This window comes from Drosophila persimilis, unplaced genomic scaffold (genome assembly GCF_003286085.1).
Source record: "Drosophila persimilis strain 14011-0111.01,24,50 unplaced genomic scaffold, DperRS2 tig00000002-arrow-pilon, whole genome shotgun sequence".
In the NCBI taxonomy this organism is placed as follows: domain Eukaryota; kingdom Metazoa; phylum Arthropoda; class Insecta; order Diptera; family Drosophilidae; genus Drosophila; species Drosophila persimilis.
The window spans coordinates 15,061,872-15,083,262 of record NW_020825289.1 but is presented as its reverse complement, the minus strand read 5'-3'; the positions used below and the strand labels follow the sequence as shown (position 1 = coordinate 15,083,262).

The window sequence follows — 21,391 nt, the reverse complement described above, 5'->3', positions numbered from 1 at the left end:
GACTGAAACAGGAATAAAACTAAGCCAAAGCCCTCGTAACTCCACAACACTTTGGCAACAACTTTGGCAGTCGGGTGTGGGTGTGGGCGTGGACCGTACTACTAATTAAAAAGCTATCATTAGGTTTAAACTCGGCCATGGCTTGTTTATGCACTTTAAGCCATTTTAATTGGAGGTTAGGTAAGCCACCGAAACTGCATTTCGAATGGAATGGCGCGCATTCGGGTCTGTGGTCCATCGTTATGACGTGACACGGAATAAACAGATTTGGATATTACTCATTTGGAACGAGTGTTTTGTGTGCTTTCGCCACATAATTGCTAGCGATTTGGCCAGCTTCCAAATTGACTTGTTTTTCCTCCACTCACCCGCGACCACCCACAAAATGGTTAACTCTATTGGTTAGCTATCCCTCTGGCCCTCTCTGCTCTTCTGATTTACGAGTGTGTCCGTGTCCCTGGTTCTACCCATTTTTATGGCACTTCGTGTGACCCACTTGAACCACAGCATGCAGTGGTCTCCAGACCAGACCAGACCAGACCACGGAGTCTCCCTTACAGTCGCAGACGCGCAGTCCCTTGAGGCGACCACATCCATGGATGCCACATGCATGACAAGCACTTATGCAAATTATATGGCATACTTATGGACGGGGAAGGCAGAGGACGTGGCATCGACTTTGGCTGTAGCTTTGGCTTCATTTGCTGCCATTTTGATCGGGTTTTTGTAAGGCAAATACCTAAGATAACAATCAGTTGGAGTACTTTACATATCCCAAAAGTCGCATCCAACGAAATTTAAGCGAACAAATTACTGAGAACACTCTTCAGATTTCCCTACTGTTCACTTGTTTCCGAAAAAGTTCGAAATAAACTTCAAACTAATTGTAGAAAATGCATATAAATGGTTGGAAAATTCAGGGGAAACTCAGAAATAAATTCAGCATACTAATGATAGAAGAATGCATTGGTTTGTTCGGATCCGAGAACTTTTAACGAGCAGCCAAACATTTCAGATGAATTTCAAGTCAATAATTTCCCCAAACCCCAAGGGCATTCCCCAGTGATGTCCCAGTGATAAATGACACTAAAAATAATTACCACATCATTTTCACAAATTCGAATTTTCGCTACCGCCGCAGGCTACCTCAAATTGCAATTACTTTATGCAGAATTAATTAATAGCTCATTTGGAATGAGAGCGCGACTATTTCGAGCCATTAATTTAAAGCCATTAAAAATTACCAATGTGTAAAGTGCGTTTCCCCCCTGCCTAAGCAGATTATGTGTAACAGCAGATATGTACATATATAATTTGATTTGAAGTTTATAATTGACAGACTGGGTCTTGACACGGACTCGACTCAGTTCGATGCTTCTTTGGCGTCGTCAAGAGATGCACAGCAATGATAGAACAAATACGTAGAGAGTGGCATAAAAACAAAGGGAAGTTCGTGTAGTACATATAATAGGTAAATAGATATACATACGGTATATAGGGTCCACGCCGATGTAGAGTGCTTTATCTGAATGCTGATGATATGGAAATTACAAATGACATTGTGCGTTTTCGGGTGGGGGGGCGAGGGGGTGAAGTCAGACATTGTCAAATTGTTTAGAAGCGAAACGCAGGACAATAAAGAAAGCAGAATGAAAGCAATGAATATTTTGAAAAATGACTTTTCTTCAATACGGTTCTCCTCTGGTGCTCTTCGGAGGAAAATGGTAATGGGAAACTCGGCGACTGAAGCTGAGACTAAGACTGGGACTGGGAAATGGGAATGATTGGGCTATTTTTTTGTATTTTCTTGTATTTTCTTGTTGCAATGTCGCATGAGTTTGGGTTTTCCCATGTGTCTGTGCAGGAGTGTGTGTGGTCTTAAAATGTTTAATATGGATTCAATTATTTTGTTGTGTTGTGTTGAGTTGAGTTGTGCTCTTCATTGGTTTTCGTTTTGGGTACATTACAATTTTCGGCTCCATGGCGGGCTTAGGGGTTGCCTTCGTTGACTTCATTTCTCCCTCCTTTTTAGGGGGGCTGCGGGGCGATCTCTTCCTCTTTTTGCTCCTCTGTTTTTTGGTAATTGAATTTGCGATTGGATTTCGATTGGCTTTAGTTCGGTTTACAGTTATCTGATAACGACTGATTCGATTTGCGGTAGGAAATTGTTGCGCTGCTCTGGTCTCTGTTTCTGGTTTCTGTTCTCTGTTTTAATTATTCCTGCCCCATTGGATTTCCGCTCTAATTTTCATTTTCATTTTAATTTCTTTTGTTGGATTATTTTTGTTGTATTTTATTATTCATCTCCACTTCTGTTCTGTTTTTTTTTTGTGCTGGCGGGAGGCGAAACCGTTTTGTTCTCGTTTATTTTTCATTTGAGTTGCGAAAATGTTTGTGGAGGCCTCTATTTTTTCGGTGCTTCTTGGTGTTTTTCAATTGTATTGATTTTCGGTTTGTTGGTTTTTTTTATTTACTAATAAAATGCATGTAAGTCAGTCCGTCGTTTCACAATTTTTTTTGTTTGTTTTTGTGGTATTCTATAATTTATTTATTTCATAGTTTTTGCGGGGATTCTGCTGTAATTTGGATATTGAATAATGAACAAAGCACTTTTAATCACACGCACCGAACATTGAAAACCAATTAAGTAACGAAAGTGGCACTGGGCAAGTGGCAAGCGGAAAGCGGAACTTTGCACCCATCTGTGGCAGCAACTGGCAGACGAATGCTGCCTCTCTTGCTGTTAGTGGTACTGCTGCTGCAGTTGCTGCCACTGCAAGTACAGGACGCACAACAAGTGCATGTGGAAGACAGACCAGACCAGACCAGACCAGACCGCACCCTCTACCTAACTGCCACGCCTTTGTTGCGACAATTTTGCTGTCCATTAGACTTGCCACACGGACAACGGGACACCCGCACACACCCGCACACACCCGCACACACCCGCACACACCCGCATACACCCACTCAAACACACACTAAACTTTTAGCTACTGTTGGATTCTGTTGAAATTCGTTCAATCCCGTTTTCCCGATTTCCCGATATAGTTCCAAGTCCAAGGCGTGCACGGCGCTTGGCGCTCAGAGGAAAAGACAACTTGATCACAGCATGGAAAATGTTCAACTGACCGAGGCACGGACGCGTCCGCCGGAGAAGCGAAGCTCCGGCTGGGGCTGAAGCCAACCGGAGGCCGCTGCTTTATCAGCTCGTGGCGCTCGTTCTGTTGCTGTTGCTGTTGCTTTTGTTGCCCCCGAAGTCCTTGGCACTCGTTCGGCTTTCGCCAAGCATCGGCGGGGGCTTGGGCTTGGTCTCGTGCTCGTTTCACTCGTTCGCGCAAGTCACGAGACAGAGCCAGCAGCAGCAGCAGCAGCAGCAGCAGCAGTGGCAGTGGCAGAAGCAGAGCGACAGCAGCAGCATCATCCGCAAGGGAAGCAACATGTTGGACGCATCCTTGGCTGCTGTTGGCTCCCAAGGCTTTGAGTGGAACTCAGTTCGCGTGGTGTGTCGTCACGTGTTGCACGCTGGCATTGAGACCGAGTGAAAGCTCTCCTCAATTTCGGTTTGTTTTGCTTGCCTACGCCCTACGCGATGCCCCTACGCGGTCCCCCAGCTTATGGCCGATGATGATGATGAAGGCTCTGTCGCAGCGGCCTCGTTCGAGAACGCTGGATATCCTTCGCAACGGAAATTATGCATGAGCGGGATATGTATTACTCTACCATCGAACAATGGGAATACTCGTACACCTGGCTTTTCCTTGCTTTTCTTTTGAGCTTAGCTGTAGCTTTTCATCAGCATTTGGTAATTGAAGGCTGTGTTTGTTTTTCCCATCTCCATCTTTCCCTACCTGCCACCCCCACCCCCAACCCCCAGGCTCTAGCTCTCTTATGCTACGACTGATAGCGATAGCAAAGTTTTTCGGTTATTCTCGGAGGTGCATTCACACATGGCTGCCTCGCAGTTGCAAAAGAACAGGGGAAGAGAGAGAGAGAGAGAGTGCAGCTTAGTGGGGGCATTGGGCGGAGAGGGGAGTGGGAGGGGGGTTATCTCGCATAATGCAATTATGCAATGCCTGCAGGCGGAACTTCTTTGGTAATAAGCACTTGCCGTTCTCAGAACGAAGTACCCAAGTCGCTGAAGAAGTCGCTGCCACCCCCTTTAACACGCTAAGGCCGCCAAATCATTCCCTCCCCTCCGACCTCTTTTGTTGGACATGTTTTGTATTATACGAGTCTGATGCTCACAATTTATGCACTTTATTAATAAAGTTTTCGACCCAGACAGAGCGGAAACACAAAACCTTTTTGAGCAACAAAAAACAGAAAAAAAAAAAAAAAAACATAAATCCAAAACTTTGAAAAGTTTTGTGTTTTAGGCTTCCACTTATGTTTTCAAATAATTTAGATACACAGGGAAACGTAGTTTTGGTTTTCCGAAACCGAAACCTTTCCTATGGATGGTGCTATTTTCCTCAGTTGGGTAAAATTATTAAAAAATGTAATGGTTTGAATCGAATTGAATGAAAATGTTTGTGGCATGGAAGTAAATGGTGCACGATATACCTGAAAGACATATGAAGGATCTCTGTTGAATGAAAACTGAATTGCTACTTGGGAGAGGTAATACCTTGGAGCCCATACAATATTTTTCGAGTATATTCGAAAACCATTGGCAAGCTGTATTTTCGCAGGTGAAAATATTTATTAAATCGAACAAAAGCAATGCATTACAGTAGATTGATATCCTTTCAAACTACAGCATTCACAGTCTACTTATTGTTTTGACCACTTTGCCCGTTTTGCCCGTTTTGACCGTTTTGACCGTTTTGGCCTTGTCCACTTTGCTGATTGCCGCTTCCACCACTCGGAGGGGCTTTCGGGCCCTTCTGGGGCTGGGCCAGGGCCACGGCAGACACCTGCTGGGGCCACTCAGACTGGAAGGGAAAGGAAAGGCGGGGAAAGGACATTTGCGGTGTGAGCCTTCTGGCCTCTCAAAATTCAACTCTTACCAGTCCCAGGGCCAGGATGAGCAAAAGTATGCCAAACAATGCGAACTGCTTCATTTTCGGATTTGAATTTGAAACTGAAGCGAGACACACACTGGCGGGCACTCTTTATACTCGCCCATGACTGGCAGGCCCCCAGCTATAGATTCTTATCGTCTCTGGGACTATGGGTTCACATACGAGGGTACGCGATTGACGATCAAACAAAACGAATATATAATTCGACAATTAAATGCTGTGCAATTTGTCAACCAGCTCTCGCATCTGATGTACATTTCTGGGTGGCGTGTGTGTCGTGTCATTAAACAGGTATTAAATAAATTATAAACAGAGAGTGAAGCGAAATTAAATTGCATTTCCAAGTGCATTTGTTTCGCCTTGGAGATTAAATATCAGCTCCGATGGGCTATTCGAATTTTCGAATATTGCATTTAAGGTTCAGAGCAATTATTTCAGCAAACACTTGGGCACAGCAGAATTATAATATAATCTGATTCAAAGGTCGTAAGAAGTTAACCCCTGAATACGTTATTACTCTTTTATTAAGTTTGTCTTTGGGAGAGCAAACTATTTATTATTAAGGCTCGATTCTGTGGGTTTTATGCGGTCTTTTAATTTGAGTGTGTGCCACCAGCAGTCGCGCATCCCCTGCCCCTGCCCAGCCCTCTCCACGGACTGACAGTTGCCGGCTCGATCCCCGGAGCCGGTAAAATGCGAACTGCACCCATCGCGCACCCCCCACCCGTGTGGGCTATGCAAATCACCTTGGGGCCACGGGCATGGGGACGGGCATGGGCAGGCAAAGCAATTTCGCTTAGCTTTTTCCAGCGTTGACTGGCAAAATGTCTTCAGTTTCAGTTTGAGATTAAATTCTGCCAACGGTTAGCCAAACAGAAACAAGCACAAGGGCCACAAGGAATTTCTAGTTCGAGGAAGGCGGCAACAAAGGGCATGCCCTTCCCTCCGCACAGGGGAAAAGACTCGTACAAGTACATACATAGGTACATGTGAAAAGTTCGTGCCACACGTGGGTGAGTGGGTGAGTGTGTGAGTGAGTGAGTGAGTCTGTTGAGGTAATAAATATTCCCGTTTGGGCGAAATATGAATATTGAATATGGCTATGGCCCGGTCGGAGTCTGGGAGCCTCATGTCGAGCCACAGAATAAACCGCAGGCGAATGGCAAAACGCTCAAAAACCGTCGAGCGTGAAGCTATAAAAAGTCCATTGTGAGCGGAGGGAAGGAAGAATGAAAGGATGTGTGTGTGTGTGTGTGTGTGTGTTGTGCGCGCCAGGGGCAAGAGCAAGTGTAAGACCAGAAAGAAAGCCAGGACCAAAACCGAGAGCCACTGGTAGTGGTAGTCCTTGCCCAACGCCACCAGCATACATTGTGGATGAGCACTAATGAAGTTTCGGCTCGTCCTTTCACAGCTGGCTGCCTCATTGTTTGACTTTGACTTTGCCACTACTCGTACCATCCACTTGCCACTAGCGCCAGATCTTCCTGCCATGCCCCACCGTCTGCGTCCCATCATAGCCCTGGCAACGGCCACGGCAACGCTCTCGTTTCAAGTTTGGTTACTCATGAATGTTTGTTCAGTCAACGTTGGGTCCCGCTTGGTCTTTTATGATCTCCCCTGTGTTTTGCTGCCTCACCAACACCGCCCCCACCCGTGCCTCCCCAGCCTATTTTATTTATGTTCATAATACGATTTTTATCAAAACTTTTTCCCGAATTCATTCTGTAATGAGTATTTAAAAGACCCTCGTATTCGGACAAGACAAGGATGGGAGAAACCCGCAGAGCACTTTTCGCGTTTGTCTTTTGACACGCCCAATGCCCACTCAACTTTCTATGACAACCGCCTACACCTCCATCTCCACCTCTAGCCCCCATCCATGGGTCGCACCCACAACAGAGCCTGCGTGGATGTGCTACATGGCGTTTGGAGATACCCTACACGGAGGATAGCAACAGCCTGGCAATACTTGGATTGTGAACGAGACTCTAATCCTTAGAAAGGGAAAGATCCTTAGCCTTGTTGGGCATAAAGTTGGAAGCAGAAAGAGATTTAGACATCGTTGAAATATCATAGAAATTCCTTGGACATTTCAATGGGAATTCTCATGTTCTTTTCGTCTCCATCATAGTTTGGGTGTCGTCTCTGATGATTTTCCCAGCACTGTCATCTCGCACCAGCAACTTTTTGTTTTTGTTTTTGACTAATTTGCTGCAATGTTCATTCATTATAATAATGCCGGTGTGGAGTCCTCGGAACGTGGTTCTGGTCTGCTCTGAATTCAGAGTGGAGCTCCTCCCGAAACCGAAACTGAATAATTGCCAAATATTTGCGCAAGTTCTTCCGTGCCGCATTCATCTCATTATGGTTTCACACCGATGGACATGGTCGGGCTTGGGTCAGATTGCTGGGCAGGGTGTTGCCTAGAGCACCTTTCCTTAGATGCTCCTCCAATGGCCTTTGTTTGCTGGAGAGCAAAGCCCTTAAGTGATTATAAAAGCCTGTCTATATCTGGCCAAATTTGCTGCTTAAACATGGCCAATTTAATTTCGGCCATGCCCAGTCAGGCACTTTGCCAAAATCAGCCTGGTGTTGCCCTTTTCCCATTGGCTTTTCCACTGGGCTCTCTCTGCAATTAAGTCAAGTTTGCCGCGGCTCTGAAAGCCGAAACGAAAGTCAAGGACCAGCAGGCAGTAGGCGGCATGCGGCAAAAGTTGGAGGCAGAGGCAGAGGCAGGGGCAGGGGCAGGGGCAGAGGTGACTATTTAAAAGTGCATTGCTCTAAATGCTCGCTGAATGCCCCTGAGTGCAGCTCGAGTTTGATTAAATCAACTATTCAGGAGCCAGAACGCGACCCATTCGAGGCAATCACTCGAGGATTACAGGCACACTATGGAAATCGCTTTGGAATGATGTGATGATTGCCGACTACCGACATCCGACAGCCGACAGTTGACTAATGCAAATACACACATTTTTCCACAGCAGAGTCCGCACTCCACCATCCAGAGTTCGGTGATAAAAGCACAGGAGGGTAAGGGGAAGGGAAGAACTTTTCAAAGCATCATTAATCATGGAAAGTTCAGAGGGACTTAATCCTTGGGCAGGGCATAAGCCTTTGTAGAGCTGTCGATATTTGTTTTTGGTTGCTGCGCAAATTGAGAAGGAAAATGAGGATGACAAAGTTCTTGTTTCGTATGCCATGGATGATGTCCTGCTACCCCTCTTCCTTATCCCATCCCAATACTCCTCCATCTGTCTATCTGTGGATCTGGCTCTGGCTCTGGCTCTGACTCTCACTCTGGTGCTGGGCTATGGCTCTGTCTCTGGCTGCGTGCAAATATGTTTTATCATATTTGTTTGGAATGCTTTGCATTTTTTCAAATTGTGGTTAACAACACACGCACACACAGAGATGGTACACACACACACACGCGCGCATAGAAAGAGGACATTTCCTTTGTCTCTTGGCTCGTCCAAGTTTTCCTTTCCTTTCCTGCCCTTTTCTTTTCAGCTGAACCGTGTGGCTCACTTGGAAAATACTGTAAATATTTTTAATTCTTTGCCAGCGCCAGAGGGCCAGCGGCATTTTCAGCTTTTAAGCTAAAGCTATGATAATAATTTGGTCCCTGAAATACTTGCGGCTCAGCAATGGAGATGAGCTGGAGGATGAGAAGGGTCTGGCCATGGGCATGGGGCATGGGCAATTGGAATGCCTTTTGTGGTCCGCAGTAACATCGTTGACGACGGCGTGTTGATTAAGCACGGGCAAAAATAGGGTAGCGGAATGGAGGGGAAGTCTGTACTTGCTGGCTCTGAGGAATACAGGGGGCACATTGTTCCTCTTCGGGATGGTATTCCCTCCGCCTGATGACAGCAGGAGCAGCGAGGCAGCCTCAAAGTGTAGCTGCAAGTGGATAATAACTGACGGCAACTATGCGCATTTGTTTTTTGCGGCAAAGTAATGAAACAACAGCCCAGCCACACAGGCGAACCCAAAAAATGACAACGCTACAGAGCGCGAGTGCCGCGGGCACGGGCACGGGCACGGCAGCAGGACTCTACTGCAACAACAGCAACATCTGCCACAGAACAACAGCAACAAACTAAGGAAATTGCGTGCATAGTGGAAAAAGTTTTCTGAGCGGCCCGTCGACGTCATCAGAACCTCCGCCCCACCGGGCGGGGATGTAACTCGGAGCTGCTTTGTCATTGCCGCAGATTTAGCTCAAGAAATTCATAGCTGCATTTCACATTTTCCATGTTGCGCACACCATGAATGTACTCGCCTAAGAACGGGGTACCAGCAGGAGCAGAAGAAGTACAGCAGGAACAGGAACCGGAAACCTCGCCTGGCCGCCATTTTTCGAAGAATGCGAGCGCGCTCGTGCATTCATTGTTGTAGGGGGCGGGACGCCAACTCAGAGCCAACTATGGGTGGGAAGTGTTGAAACTCGAATCTTCACGGAATTGGAATTCCAGGAAGAGAAATCTTCATTGAACATCGGACGGACATGTTCAATCAATCCGCTTTGCAGTGCTGCAAAACCATAGCAAGCGAAGGTAATTATCTTAACAGACAGTACCAGGAAATAATCGGCTTATATTTGTTAACTTAAATTACAATTCTGGCTAAAAACAATATGGCAGGGGTTTCTGTGGGGCAAAGTCTTCCTTTCTTAAGTTCCGTTTCCGCCCTGCTTGGTCCCTCTTGCGTGATCTCAAGGTCAAGGTTCCATCAGAGTCGTTCAGCAGCTGTACCTCTTGGGTTTCCCTACCATTTTGCTGGTATTTTCGCGCTTTTGGGCCCACAGTGCGACATGCGGCGCGCGGCCTGCCATAGCCAACACGCAAATTAGTTTTAACCAGCCATTGTCACGCTGTGGCGGTGAACGTGGACCCCATTGTGCTGCAGCCAGAGTGGGGCTGCCGATTAAGTGCGTCGCCTTGGAAAAGGGAGCACTCTCTGGCATCCATCTGGCAGCGGCAGGACCTGGTCTTGGGAGCAGTCGCAGCTGCTGCGTGTTGACGTTTAACTACACCTTTCCGACAAAAGTTTCCCTCTGCTAGCAGCTAGCTGACGTGGACCTGAATCAGTGGGCGCCCAGTCTCATGTGGGTGTGTTCTCAGCAAAGGGTTAGAGAACGGGGGGCGGTTGCGGCTACCAGCTCTAATCAACGTCTAATTAATTTTCACGCCAGCTCTTAATGAAGGTACAGAGAGTTGGGGGGAAATGCATGATTGATGGTTGATAATTGGGGAGGGGCATTTAAATCCACTCGCCACGCAACCAAAATTATCGAGCAAACACATCGAATGGGCTATCATATTAAGCTGCCACAGAAAATAGTAGTAGTCTCTGTGTTTGTATCGTATCGGTGTTGGTGTGGCTGTTGGTATTGGTTTTTGTGTGAGATGCAACATGTGATACATGTGTCCTAGTTCCGCATCCGTTACTGTGTTGTTATGCAACACAATGGCACACATAAATGCAGGCAATGGCTCGCAGAGGTGGAGGGCAGGAGGCCTGATTGCGTTTGAGTGAAAGCTGCCCTCAAAAGCCCAGCAAGCTGAAAAGCTCAGGGCCAGTGTGCTTAATATAACAGTATAACAGAAGCTTACAAAACTAAATCAGCTTTTCGCAGAGAGCTTTATTAACATTCGAAAGCTTTTACATAGAAGTCCCTATAGGAGGGGACCCTTACGAACCCTTACGAATCGAAACATTCTGCAGATTTTGTCGCAGGATTTCAGGATTACATCTAGAAAACTACGTTGTTTTTTGTAAAATACTTTTTGTTGTGGTTTTTGGTAGATTTGTTGTTTGTGCTTGTACTTACATTTCGTTTTGTATTCTATATTTGAAATATAACGAAACAAAATACAATACACACGGCATTAGATATGTGATCGTATCGCATGGAAGGAATATCGAATATTGGATATATCTATGTATCTGTATGTGTATGTGTATGTCTGTGTCTTTGTATGCATGTACGAATACGAATACCAGTACGATTATATAGTATAGCAGTAAAGTAGGTATGTATATTTACAATGCCGTGTTCTGCGTCGAGTTTCAAGGATAATAACGATGCGCGCTTCAAAAGAAGGTATCTATATATTGTATTGTACTGTAACTTGTTCCATTAGAATCGCATTTACTTAGTTTCTACTTAGAAATGGGGATTGATTGCGGCAAGCAGGGATATATGTATAAATATAATATAAAGTCTTCAAGGGGGATTCACATGGCAGTATTAAGCAACACTTTACGGGTTGGGTTCGTCATCTAGTTCTTCCACTTACCCATATCATCGATGATCGGCGCCATGCGCAGCGTGACCCCAATCAGCATGAGGCACATGAGCAAAAGCAAACAGGCGGTGGCAATGATTGTCCATCGTGCGCGCTTCGACAAATCGTGTGGATCAATCACCTGAACCAAATAAACCATCTTTAGCATCTGTTTTAATTAAGATCAGTTACCATTTACCTTAATAACCTCCGTGTCCAAGTCCTGTACAAGTATTTTGGGTTTTTTGTGCCGATGACGCTTTTTGTGGCGATGCCTGTGATTGAAAGTACAGTAGGTATTGGTTAATCATTCGTTTACTAAAACTGGTAGCTTTAAAAAGCTTTCTCAGAAACAGATATCACTTAATGGTTATTTCGGGTAGAATTTTCAAATTAATCAGTTCACGTTAACATCCTCCTCCTGCTACCCTCAATCATCCCTGCTCCGGTTTATCCACACACACACACACACACGCATACACATGCGAGTATGTGCAACAGAAGCTTAAACATATTTGCTCTATTTCCGTTTGGGTTTTGCAAAACTTCCGCATTACAAAGCTGCCGCAATTTCCCCTCTACCTGCCCCAACCCAAGCCAGCCCCCATCCCTCCTCCTCCCCCCTTCAGCACCTTCCCATAACGACGAACAACATGCCGACAACCATTGCTGGATTTTTGCAACGGAAGTTGCCTCCTGGCAATGGAGCAACAGAAAAAGAGAACAAGCGAAGCAGCAGCAGCAGCGGCAGCAGCAGAAATAACATCTGGCGGCAGGCGGTGGCAGGCTGTAAGTTGGGTTGGCAGTCAATGCCATTGTCCCACCCACTTGCCCATTCCCATGCCCATGCATGGCACGGCTGTCCTTTAACTGTTCGCACAAAAGCTTGTCAATCAATTTTTGCCTGCTCAGTATCACGCGGACGGGGGCGAAGCTACCTCCCGCCCTTTCTCCCAAGGGAAGCTGCCACATTACGGGGCATATTTGGCCAATGGCCAATCGGCAGGACATTTATTAGTGCAGATCAAGGACATCGGCATCGGCCATTTGTTGTTGTTGCACCTGTCCCCCAAAAAGGGGACAATTATTTATATGCTCTCAGATCATTTCTCAAATCAAGCTGATTGGCAATGCGAAGGGGCAGCAGGTGGTACGAGTGTGGGACAGCTTGGGCTGTCAAGGACGCCAGCTCTTTGTCCTGGGTCTTGAAAGGATTTAAAGACTAACCAGAGAGAAGGAGGGGGTGGCAAAGAGGGAGAGTAATCAAAGAGATTTCCGAGCTGGACTGGCAAGTGGTACGGCCGGACGGACAAACAGGACCCCATGGACTCACCGATGCTTGCGTCGATGCCGCTGATGACCGCCGGGGACCATCTGTTCAAGGTCGTCGATTTTATCAGCATCTGTGTCCAGATCCAACTCCATGTCCAGCTGCAGGTCGCACGGCGAGTCCTCACCGTACGGGCATTGTCTGCGGAGGATAATAAATGACATTAGCAGGCGGAACGGAACAGAGACTCGATTCCCTTTAGTGCGCGCCATGAACTTACATGGCCTGTGAGCCTGGGGTGAGGCCGAGGACGTGCACATATTGCTGGAGACCACTGGGCGTGGGGTACACCAGTGCAGGATCCGAGCAGCGATGATGGCGCTCTAAGAGGGGCAAAGGAGCAGAGAGGAATGGTGAATGATTGAAGAACCTTTTCGGGAGTGAAGTGCTCTTTGCCACTTACTGTACTTCCGCTTCCGTCGTCGGTATTCGTCGTCGCTGCCAGTGCTCTGAGCCGCCATCGCAGACGCGGTCGCAGCGGAGGATGGCAGCGTGGGTTTGAATCCCTGCCTCTGTCCCTGTCCTTGACCATAGCCGTGGTTCTGACTCTGGCCTTCTCTGGGCTTCTCTTTTGCCCGCGATGCCGCCGTCTTGGCCGCACTGCAGCATCCCGTGGGTGCCACACTGGAGCCCGTGGAGGTGGAGGTCATCCGGTTCAGCCTCTCCTGGGCCAGAGCCGGTGCAGGTCCTGCCTTGGCCCCTCTGTTCTCCCCCTCGTTCTCAATGGGAATGATCACTGCGTCTGTGTCGAGCCCCATGGCTGGTGGGCGAACGGCCAGCAGTCCGGTGCTGCGCGACTTGAGGCGCTCCTGTTCCCTTCCGGCCGTAGACGTGGGCGTGTTCGCGTAGCTGGGCGTGGCGTGCAGGGACTGCGAATCGCTCTGGGCCAGCACCGTGCTCACGGTCACGTTGGCGCTGTCCTCCGAGGTGTTTTGGCGGGAAAAGTAGCGCGAGTAGGCCGCCCCCTCGAATTCGCTGGCTCCACCGCCCATGCCGGCGCTATCCGTGCAGGAGATTTGCTTGCGCAGCAGTCGCTTGCGTTGTGGCAGCAAAACAGGAGTCGGAGCGGCAGCAGCTGCGGAAGGCGTCTCAATCTCCACGGCCACATGCGGCGGTGGAGGTGGCGGCGAAGGCTGCTTGGCCAGACTGGAGGGAACATTGATGTGCAGGCGCTGTGAATTCAGAACGGATACCAGAGATGGGAGAGGAGAAGCAGCAACATGTGGACCATTACTCACCGCTTGCTGGGGTGCTTGTAGCGGGAACGAGCGCACCACGTGCCTCGGAAAGATGGGACTGCACTGGGCACTGATCGACTTGGCCTCCAGGATGCGCAGTCGCTTGGCCAGTCGCACCCGCTCCCGTGTGTCCGCATCGAGGCCGGCAACGGCGATGATCTCCGCGCCCCCAAAGCTGACGGTGCAGCGGGAGCTGGAGTAGGAGAGGCTCTCAATGCTGCCGCGCAACGAGGCGGTCAGACTGTCGTCCGCCAGTGTTGAGCTGTGCAGGACGCCACCGCGCTCCGCAGTTATCACCGTGGCAGTTGCTGTGGCAGTCGTCGAGGTCGACTCGCCGTTGGTCGTCGTTGTGGAATGTTTGGCCGGGGGGGCCGGGCGTACCCTATCCTCCTCGTCGTTTTCCTCCTCTGAACTGCCGGATCGTCGTGGCAGGTCCGTCTTGGCCGGGGTATGGGTCTGGGCGTGGACCAGGAGGCTGTGGCTGTGTATGGCTTGGCGGCCCGGCCCCGGGCCCGACGAGTTGCTCAGCGAGTTGCTGGCCAGGCTATCCTCCAGCGGTTCTGCGCTCTTCCCGTGGAAGCACAGCGAGGCGTCCACCGAACCCGAAGCCACTTCGATGTCATCCTGAGCCTTGCCCCTGCCCTTGGGTTTTGTTTTTGCCTTGGCTATGGTTTTGGCAGATGGCGTTTGTGGCTCCTCCGCGGGCGCTGCGGCTGAGTCCTCTTCCCGGCTGCCACGGCGACCGCCACCGAAGAGCTTGCGGGGCAGAAAGATGCGGCCAATGGACTTCCGTTTCTTAGCCCGCTTGGCCCTCTTGTGCTCCTCGTAGTCGCGCTTCAGGGCCTGCATCTTGTGCTCCACCAAAGTGCTGAACACCGCCTCATAGGTGAGGGCGCGCTGCAGGTCCAGCAGGATGTCGTTGGTGGAGACTGCCTTGTCTATTTTTGTTAGGAGACGCATCGACTCCTGTCCCCCCTTCCCACTCGCCCCACTGTTGCTATCCTCCGCGTCCGCCATGTTGCGGGTGGGGGTGGGCGCCCCTGCGTTGGGTCTCCGTCTCCTCAATGGGTTGGCGCTCTCTCTGGCTGCTGCTGCTGGTGTCGTCGCTGTAGCTGTGGCACTTGTTTGCGACAATTTGCATCCTCCTCGACGCGTTGACGTTGACGTTCTCGTTGACACGTTGATCGGTTTGTCCTCGAGCCGTGCCTTTGACTGCTCCTGCTGCTGCCCGTCATCTAGCTGAGGAATGGTGTCTAGATGGTGTCCAGGTGTGGCGCCACTGTCACCGTCGGCAGCGTCGCATCTCCTCCTCGTGTTCCAGTGTTTCCCTTCTATCTATGGCAGTTTACCTCTTGCTTTTTTCGTATTTTTTTTCGTCAATTGCCTTTTCAATGGAGCAGTCCTTTTGTGTGTCACGATGGCTTCACAAGTGGCGCTTACCGGCAGCGGCTGCAACACGGCACCTGGAACCTGCAACAACGGCAACAAGATATTAGATTCACCAATTCAACGACTCAATAGACAATCATCCCATCCAATACCCATCCAATACCCATCCCATACCATCCCATACCATCCCATGCCACTCTTCCACAGCCACCTTCCATCCCATCAATAGTCAAGGCCGCACAACTGGCGCAACCGACGAGGCGAGGGGCGAGAAAAGTTTGCCAATAGTTTATGCTCACTTCTCTGTCTCTGGTTCTGTCTCTGGCTCCTGGTTCGGGCTCGCGCCTGCCTCCATTATTCATGAGTGTAACAGATTTCTACTTGTTGCACGCACACCCCTCGCCCACGCACACACATAGAGGGAGGCAGAAGCACTCCCCCGCACACACAGTCATACAATATGTACGCATAAAAGCCATTCTCCGTTGAGTGCCGTGCCTCAGTGCTGTCCGACTTTTCTTGGCATTTTTCCAGCAGATTTTTGCTGGAAAATTCATATTTAAGGCATTGAAATTCTTCCCCATGAGATCTAAACGTGTTTTAAATTACTTTTTATCTGATTCTTAACATAAGATTTTCCTTTTTTTTTTACATATCATGTAGTCATGTCTGAAACTACTTCGAAATTCACTATCCTTCAAACTTGAATCAAATGGCTATCGAGCAGGCACTAAATATTCACCAAACACAAATCAAAGCGATACAAAGAGATGAATTTAAGTAAATTTAAATTTCTGAGAGTAAAGCGAAAGCTAAACGGGCATCACTGAGCGAAAAAGGGGTCGGACTGCCAGCGGGGGGCAGTGGTAGTATCAATAACGAAGCCGAAGCTGAAACTGGGCTTACTACCACCACTCTCCCAGTGTGTGTGTGTTTGTCTGTGTCTGTGTATTCTGGTGCTGAGGGCCTAGGGAGAACGTGTGCCGGCGACAGGTCGCGGTCTCCCTTATGGCCTCCATTGCGCTTTCTACGGCTCTTCATACGCGATATATAGTACCTCCATACATACATATATCTACGTAGATTCCGAATAAAAACCTACAATGGAAATGGATATTGTTTTCATTTCCGCAGTTCATAGTCACAGCCGTTGTAGTCGCCATTGCGTGGTGTGCCGTAAACGTTGTCGTTGTCGTTGTCGTGCCCGTTGTTGCAGGCGCAGTCATGTTCATGAATTTCATGCAAATGACACACAAAAGGGTCGTGACAATGGGTGCCGGTGCTGCCATCAACAACAGCAAAGGAGAGAGATGATTAAATGGAAAATATGAACAAATAAAAATAGCAAAGAACATGTCCAAGGCGGGGCCTCGTGGCGTGTCGCCCCTCTAAATACCATGTGGCACGGGCTAATTAAATGATATGGCTGAATAATGTAAAAACTTTTGAAGTCGCCAGTTTTGCATAAATTTCAGTTAACAGTATTAACGGCCCAAGTTCCAGCCGCAGGCCCATCCTCCGAAGGACTCCTCCAGTCCGACCCTCCTCACACGCACATCTGCACACAGAACGAACACAGAGAGAAATACACGAGCGGAAATCTAATATTCATAGTTGATCCCATTCTGAGGTTTAGCCAATTTACAGCTTTAAGCTGTAAGCCATTTTCTAGCCAGAGAGCAATCTGGACCGATTGAAACTGAAGACAAGAGTGGTGTGTGTTTGTTGACAGAGCAAATTCCTGTAATAATAATAGTTTTTGAAAAGCGGATGCCATAAGCGTCTTATCTCTACTCCGAACAGAGCATCAGGCGCCCCAGCAAACTCTAGACAAGCGAAAGAGCAGAGAAAGCAGAAGGAGAAAGGTCATACACGCATAAATTCACATAAACATTAGTCCAAGGGGTATTGTAAATTTATTTAAGGGCAGGCATTCCCAGAATATTAACCGATGATATTTTTACATTTTTAATCAGAGACTGAGGTGCGCTCACCTTGATTAAATACACCTTGCCGGCAGCCAGGGCCGTGCTACTCTCTCAGCGAATCCCAAAATAAATCATTCGAGGACATAAAGAGAAGCCAGGCAAAAATTATAACTGTTGCTGCTGCCGCCGCCGCAGCCGCAAATGTAAATAATAGTTAACAGCGGCAACAGCTGTCGTTTCTCTGCTGCCGTCAACTGAGGCGGCAACGACAGAGAACCAATGCTCAACAGTTGTGCAGAAGCAGAGGCAGAGAGCGCAACAGAGAGACTGAGAGAGAGCTGCGCAAATTCTGTTAACATAGGCCTATCTACCCTGTTAAGCTGCATGTTAATGTTATTGCTGCTGCTTGTTGCTTACTGTAAACATGTTATCTCGTGTCTGTGTGCCTTTTTCTCATTCTGTGTGTTTGTGTGTGTGCGTGGTTCGGGGGAACTTTTCAGCCAAGTAGTTGACAGTTTTTTTCTCCATTAAACTTATGCGATTGTATTTTGTAGTTTTTGCGAGTCCTCGTAGTTTTCCCTCTAAACTTATAGTGGTGTTTCTCCTGGTGTCAATGACAGGCAGAACAGATGTCTCGTAATTGGGGGGATGCTATTTGGCTAATGGCTTTAAAACTTTATCAGGCACATCCTTTTGTTTAATTTATACCATGAAAATATGTAATGTATGTATGGTATGCAGAAATATATCCTTTAGATAAGGTTTCAAGGTTGAACTTCATTTAGAACTATGTCACTTAACATTCCGGACATGCAATAACAGCTACAAAGTTATCGCTATATCCCGGACACCCATGTCGTAGACGTGATAATAAAGCACAAAATTCCGCATCCGCCGCGCTGGCCAGGCCGCGTTTTCATGCCACATTCAGAACGGTGCCACAGTCCACACAGTATTCCCCCCATAAATATGTACATACATATATAATTGTTAATAATTTCGCAGTACAATTACCCGCGCTCAAATCAAGAATGGAATCGTAAATGCAAATGCCCCGGGCTGCAGTCAGAGACGGAACTGGAGAGGGGGAAAGGCGGAGGGGCGGAGAGGAGAACTGAATTCAGCGGCACATTCGGGGCGGCGAATGCTTGAATTTAATCAACTTTCCGTTGGTCGACACCAGCTTCCACACCGACACCGACACCGACACAGATGCCCAATGTTTTCGGCCTGGGAGGGGGGAAAGGGGGCTGTTCAATTATTGACGCCCCCACTCGCTGTTGCCGCTGTCCTTCGCAGATGCTCGTATGTATGTTTGTATGCTGGCCCACAAAATAAAAGGCAGAGCAACATAACAACAGACCAAACCCGAACACACACACAAAAGCCGGAGTGGCAAATAAAACATGCACATGGCTTAAAGCACATGACACCGAACGAGAGCTGGTCCGAAAGCTGAAAACCGAGAAGTGTTCCTTTTTTTGCTCCGCTCCACAGTTCCGTGTCTCATTTGGCACTGGCACGACCTTTGAAATTAGAGTTCTGAAATGTTGTTTTTTTTCCTTGTAGAGTTTGTCCATCGGTGTGTACAAGAACGACACACATTCAAATGAGTCCTTGGCCGCAACGAGCTCTGCTGTGGGCCTGCTCCTGCTCCCTGCCTCTCGGCTGTACGCGACCTCAGAAAAGTGCAGCAAAGACAGCAACAGAAGGAGCACCGTGGCATCCGAACAGCCCAGCAGTCCAGCAGCCCAGCAGCCATCAACGTGTCAGATAATTAGTGAAAACTGTCTGTGAAGAAATGTCTGTCTGTCGCCAGGTCCAAGGGTCGGCACCAACATCTGCATTCACAGCCACATCCCACATCCCACGTCCCACGTCCAGTGGCACTGCCACGCTGTGTAAACCGAAGCCATGCACAATGGGTGGCAGTAGCCAACGAATCTTGTCATCTCTTCATATCGATAATTCATCAATAAATATAATTTTGCATGCCTAGACTATCTTTTGAAAGAAAGATTTTCCTTGCCGTTCTTTCTTTTCTAACAGGACAAATTTTAAGCACTCATTGTATGCTGCGATCCCATGGTGCGACATACTGTGCCTTTGGCCCAGATGAGACGCCGTCTGAAATGCAGGATGACAGTTTGACGACACACACATACCCGTACCATACCCATACGCATGCATATTCAGGACCCTGCCTGCGCATCTGTGTTTTTCTGGCGTGTGTGTGAGTGTGCTGTGGCATGCAGTTGTTACTACTGGTACTGGTTTGTCGCTGTCGCTGTCGTTTCTGCTGCCTCGTGTGGATGCTGTGGCTCAAGTTCAAATATGAGCTGTCTGCTGGCTGGCGAGGGATCTTCTCGGGCGTCTGCCATCGTACTCGTACTCGCACCACGCCACAACAGCCATCGTTTGGCCTTGAACTTTGACCCAACACGAATTGGATCAATTTCGGATCATTGGCGGAGTGAGTTATGCGAATGGCCCCCATGGGGGACCGAGTCGCACGCGGTTTTGTTTATTTATCAAAGTCGCCAGCTCGTATTTATGGACTTTTCACAATCGGATCAGCAGGCACATCAATCAGTCTGTTCTGTGATTCCCCTCCATGCACCCCATCCCTTCCCTGGCCTCATCAACAGCTGCCTATTCTAGCCTGGTTCTGCGGCACAAATCAAACTATCAAATGGTTCGGGTGTTGTTTTTTCTTTTTGGTTTCGAAGGTTCGATATAAACATGGTGTCTGGGACTAAATATTTACACGTCGCATTGCTGTTTTCGCTTGGTATTTGTTTGCCGCTTCGCCTTGTGGCTAGCTGGCCTCTACTGCCGTTCCCTGCCGCCGGTTTTCTTCTTCTTTTGTTCTGACCCATTCAATACCAATTCCAATTCCAATTCGAACCGCATCGATTCGACTGTGTTCATGCGTTTGGCATTTTTATGAATGGCCGTCGGGTGTGCCATTGTCTAGGCAGCCTCAAAACAACAACAATCAAAAGCAATTAAATACCTTTAACTTTTCCGGTTAATTTTTTTGTTTAATTTACTCGCTGTCGTACTCGCACCAGATACGTGCACACAGCAAATACTTCTGTATACAAACAACAAGCGGACGGGATAGGGTGACGGGAGAGGGTGAGCAGGAAGCAGTGGAGTGGGTGAAATCAGGCGGGGAAATATTGCGTATACGCATGGAGGCACACATAATTGGGATCCCAGTGGCAGTAACAGAATCGGAGGCATGTCCTTGCCCAGTGAAAGGGAAAGGTCAGCAGAGAGAGCTACAGAGAGAGAGAGAGAGAGAGGCAAAAAATGAGAATCGTTTCCATTAATTTCCAATGAAAGTCATGAGTGCCTTCGATTTCCGATACTCTTCAAAACTTTTCGGGCATCACGATGATTCAATATTGGCCATTGTTGGGAAGTTGGAAGACTCAGATACATTTCATTAGCATACCACAGCCAGACCTTTGAAGGCTCCTCAGATATTCATAGAACATTCATTAGGTGCCTCGTTAAGGGTCTGAAAATTCTCCAAATAGTGGGAAATACGGCTTAAATATTCCTGTCGCACAAAAAAAAAACAACACTACTCAAAACAAACCTCAACAAATGGTGCACCTCAAATCCTATGCCACTTCATAGCAACAACATGCCCATCGTGCCCCAGGCCGTCCCACTTCTCCGACTAAACAATTCTGGGTAAATAAATTACACAATAATTTTTATTGCATCTACAAGAGCAACACACTTTCGCTACGTAGCGGGGAAAATGCCTGACTGTGCAATATTTACTATATATTGTTGTTTTTGTTGCTTTAAAGTGTTTCTGTTGGCGCTGCTCGGACGTTGGGTACAGTCATGGTGTTGGTGTTGGTGTTGGTAATGGCGCCGCATTTGTTCACGCAGGAGTACAGTCAGAGAAGGGCCTGGGGGGCCAGGGATGCAGGTCGGTAGGGCGGCAGCGTGTGGCAGGGTGGCAGCACTCAAATGACAATCGATTTGCGAACGCAAAGAGCGTAAATACAAATCAAATATGCATTACACAATTGGCCTCCTCGTCGGCTACGCTCCAGCTCCTGCTCCTGCTCCTGACCGGGCACTGGTCTCCTTTCGGTCTACTGGAGTGCACAGGCCTTGGCCCCACAGTGGAAAACAGCTGAACTTTTCCTTCGGT

At 48.1% G+C, this 21,391-nt stretch overlaps 2 protein-coding genes across 3 annotated transcripts in view; both read right to left on the bottom strand.

The window, feature by feature from the left end:
- The window catches only part of LOC6592886 (PHD finger protein rhinoceros), a 68,186-nt gene that overhangs the window by 38,800 nt on the left and 7,995 nt on the right, over positions 1 to 21,391 (bottom strand). The window contains exons 2-7 of one of the 2 annotated variants that reach the window (XM_026985735.1): positions 13,892 to 15,361; positions 13,057 to 13,825; positions 12,874 to 12,976; positions 12,657 to 12,794; positions 11,523 to 11,598; positions 11,336 to 11,465 (exon numbers count right to left, since the gene is read on the bottom strand). In XM_026985735.1, coding sequence (XP_026841536.1) covers positions 11,336 to 11,465; positions 11,523 to 11,598; positions 12,657 to 12,794; positions 12,874 to 12,976; positions 13,057 to 13,825; positions 13,892 to 14,908 — 2,233 coding nt within the window. In that variant the 5' untranslated portion in view covers positions 14,909 to 15,361. Of the gene's footprint in view, positions 1 to 1,967; positions 2,293 to 11,335; positions 11,466 to 11,522; positions 11,599 to 12,656; positions 12,795 to 12,873; positions 12,977 to 13,056; positions 13,826 to 13,891; positions 15,362 to 21,391 lie in introns of those variants that run through there. The other variant, XR_003408440.1, reaches the window with a different exon arrangement.
- Positions 4,682 to 5,067, bottom strand: LOC6592885. The gene is made up of 2 exons (XM_002018168.2): positions 5,013 to 5,067; positions 4,682 to 4,937 (listed from the first exon to the last, which is right to left on the bottom strand). Exons 1-2 carry the CDS (start codon positions 5,064 to 5,066, stop codon positions 4,773 to 4,775), a joined length of 219 nt encoding a protein of 72 aa, XP_002018204.1. The 5' UTR covers position 5,067; the 3' UTR covers positions 4,682 to 4,772.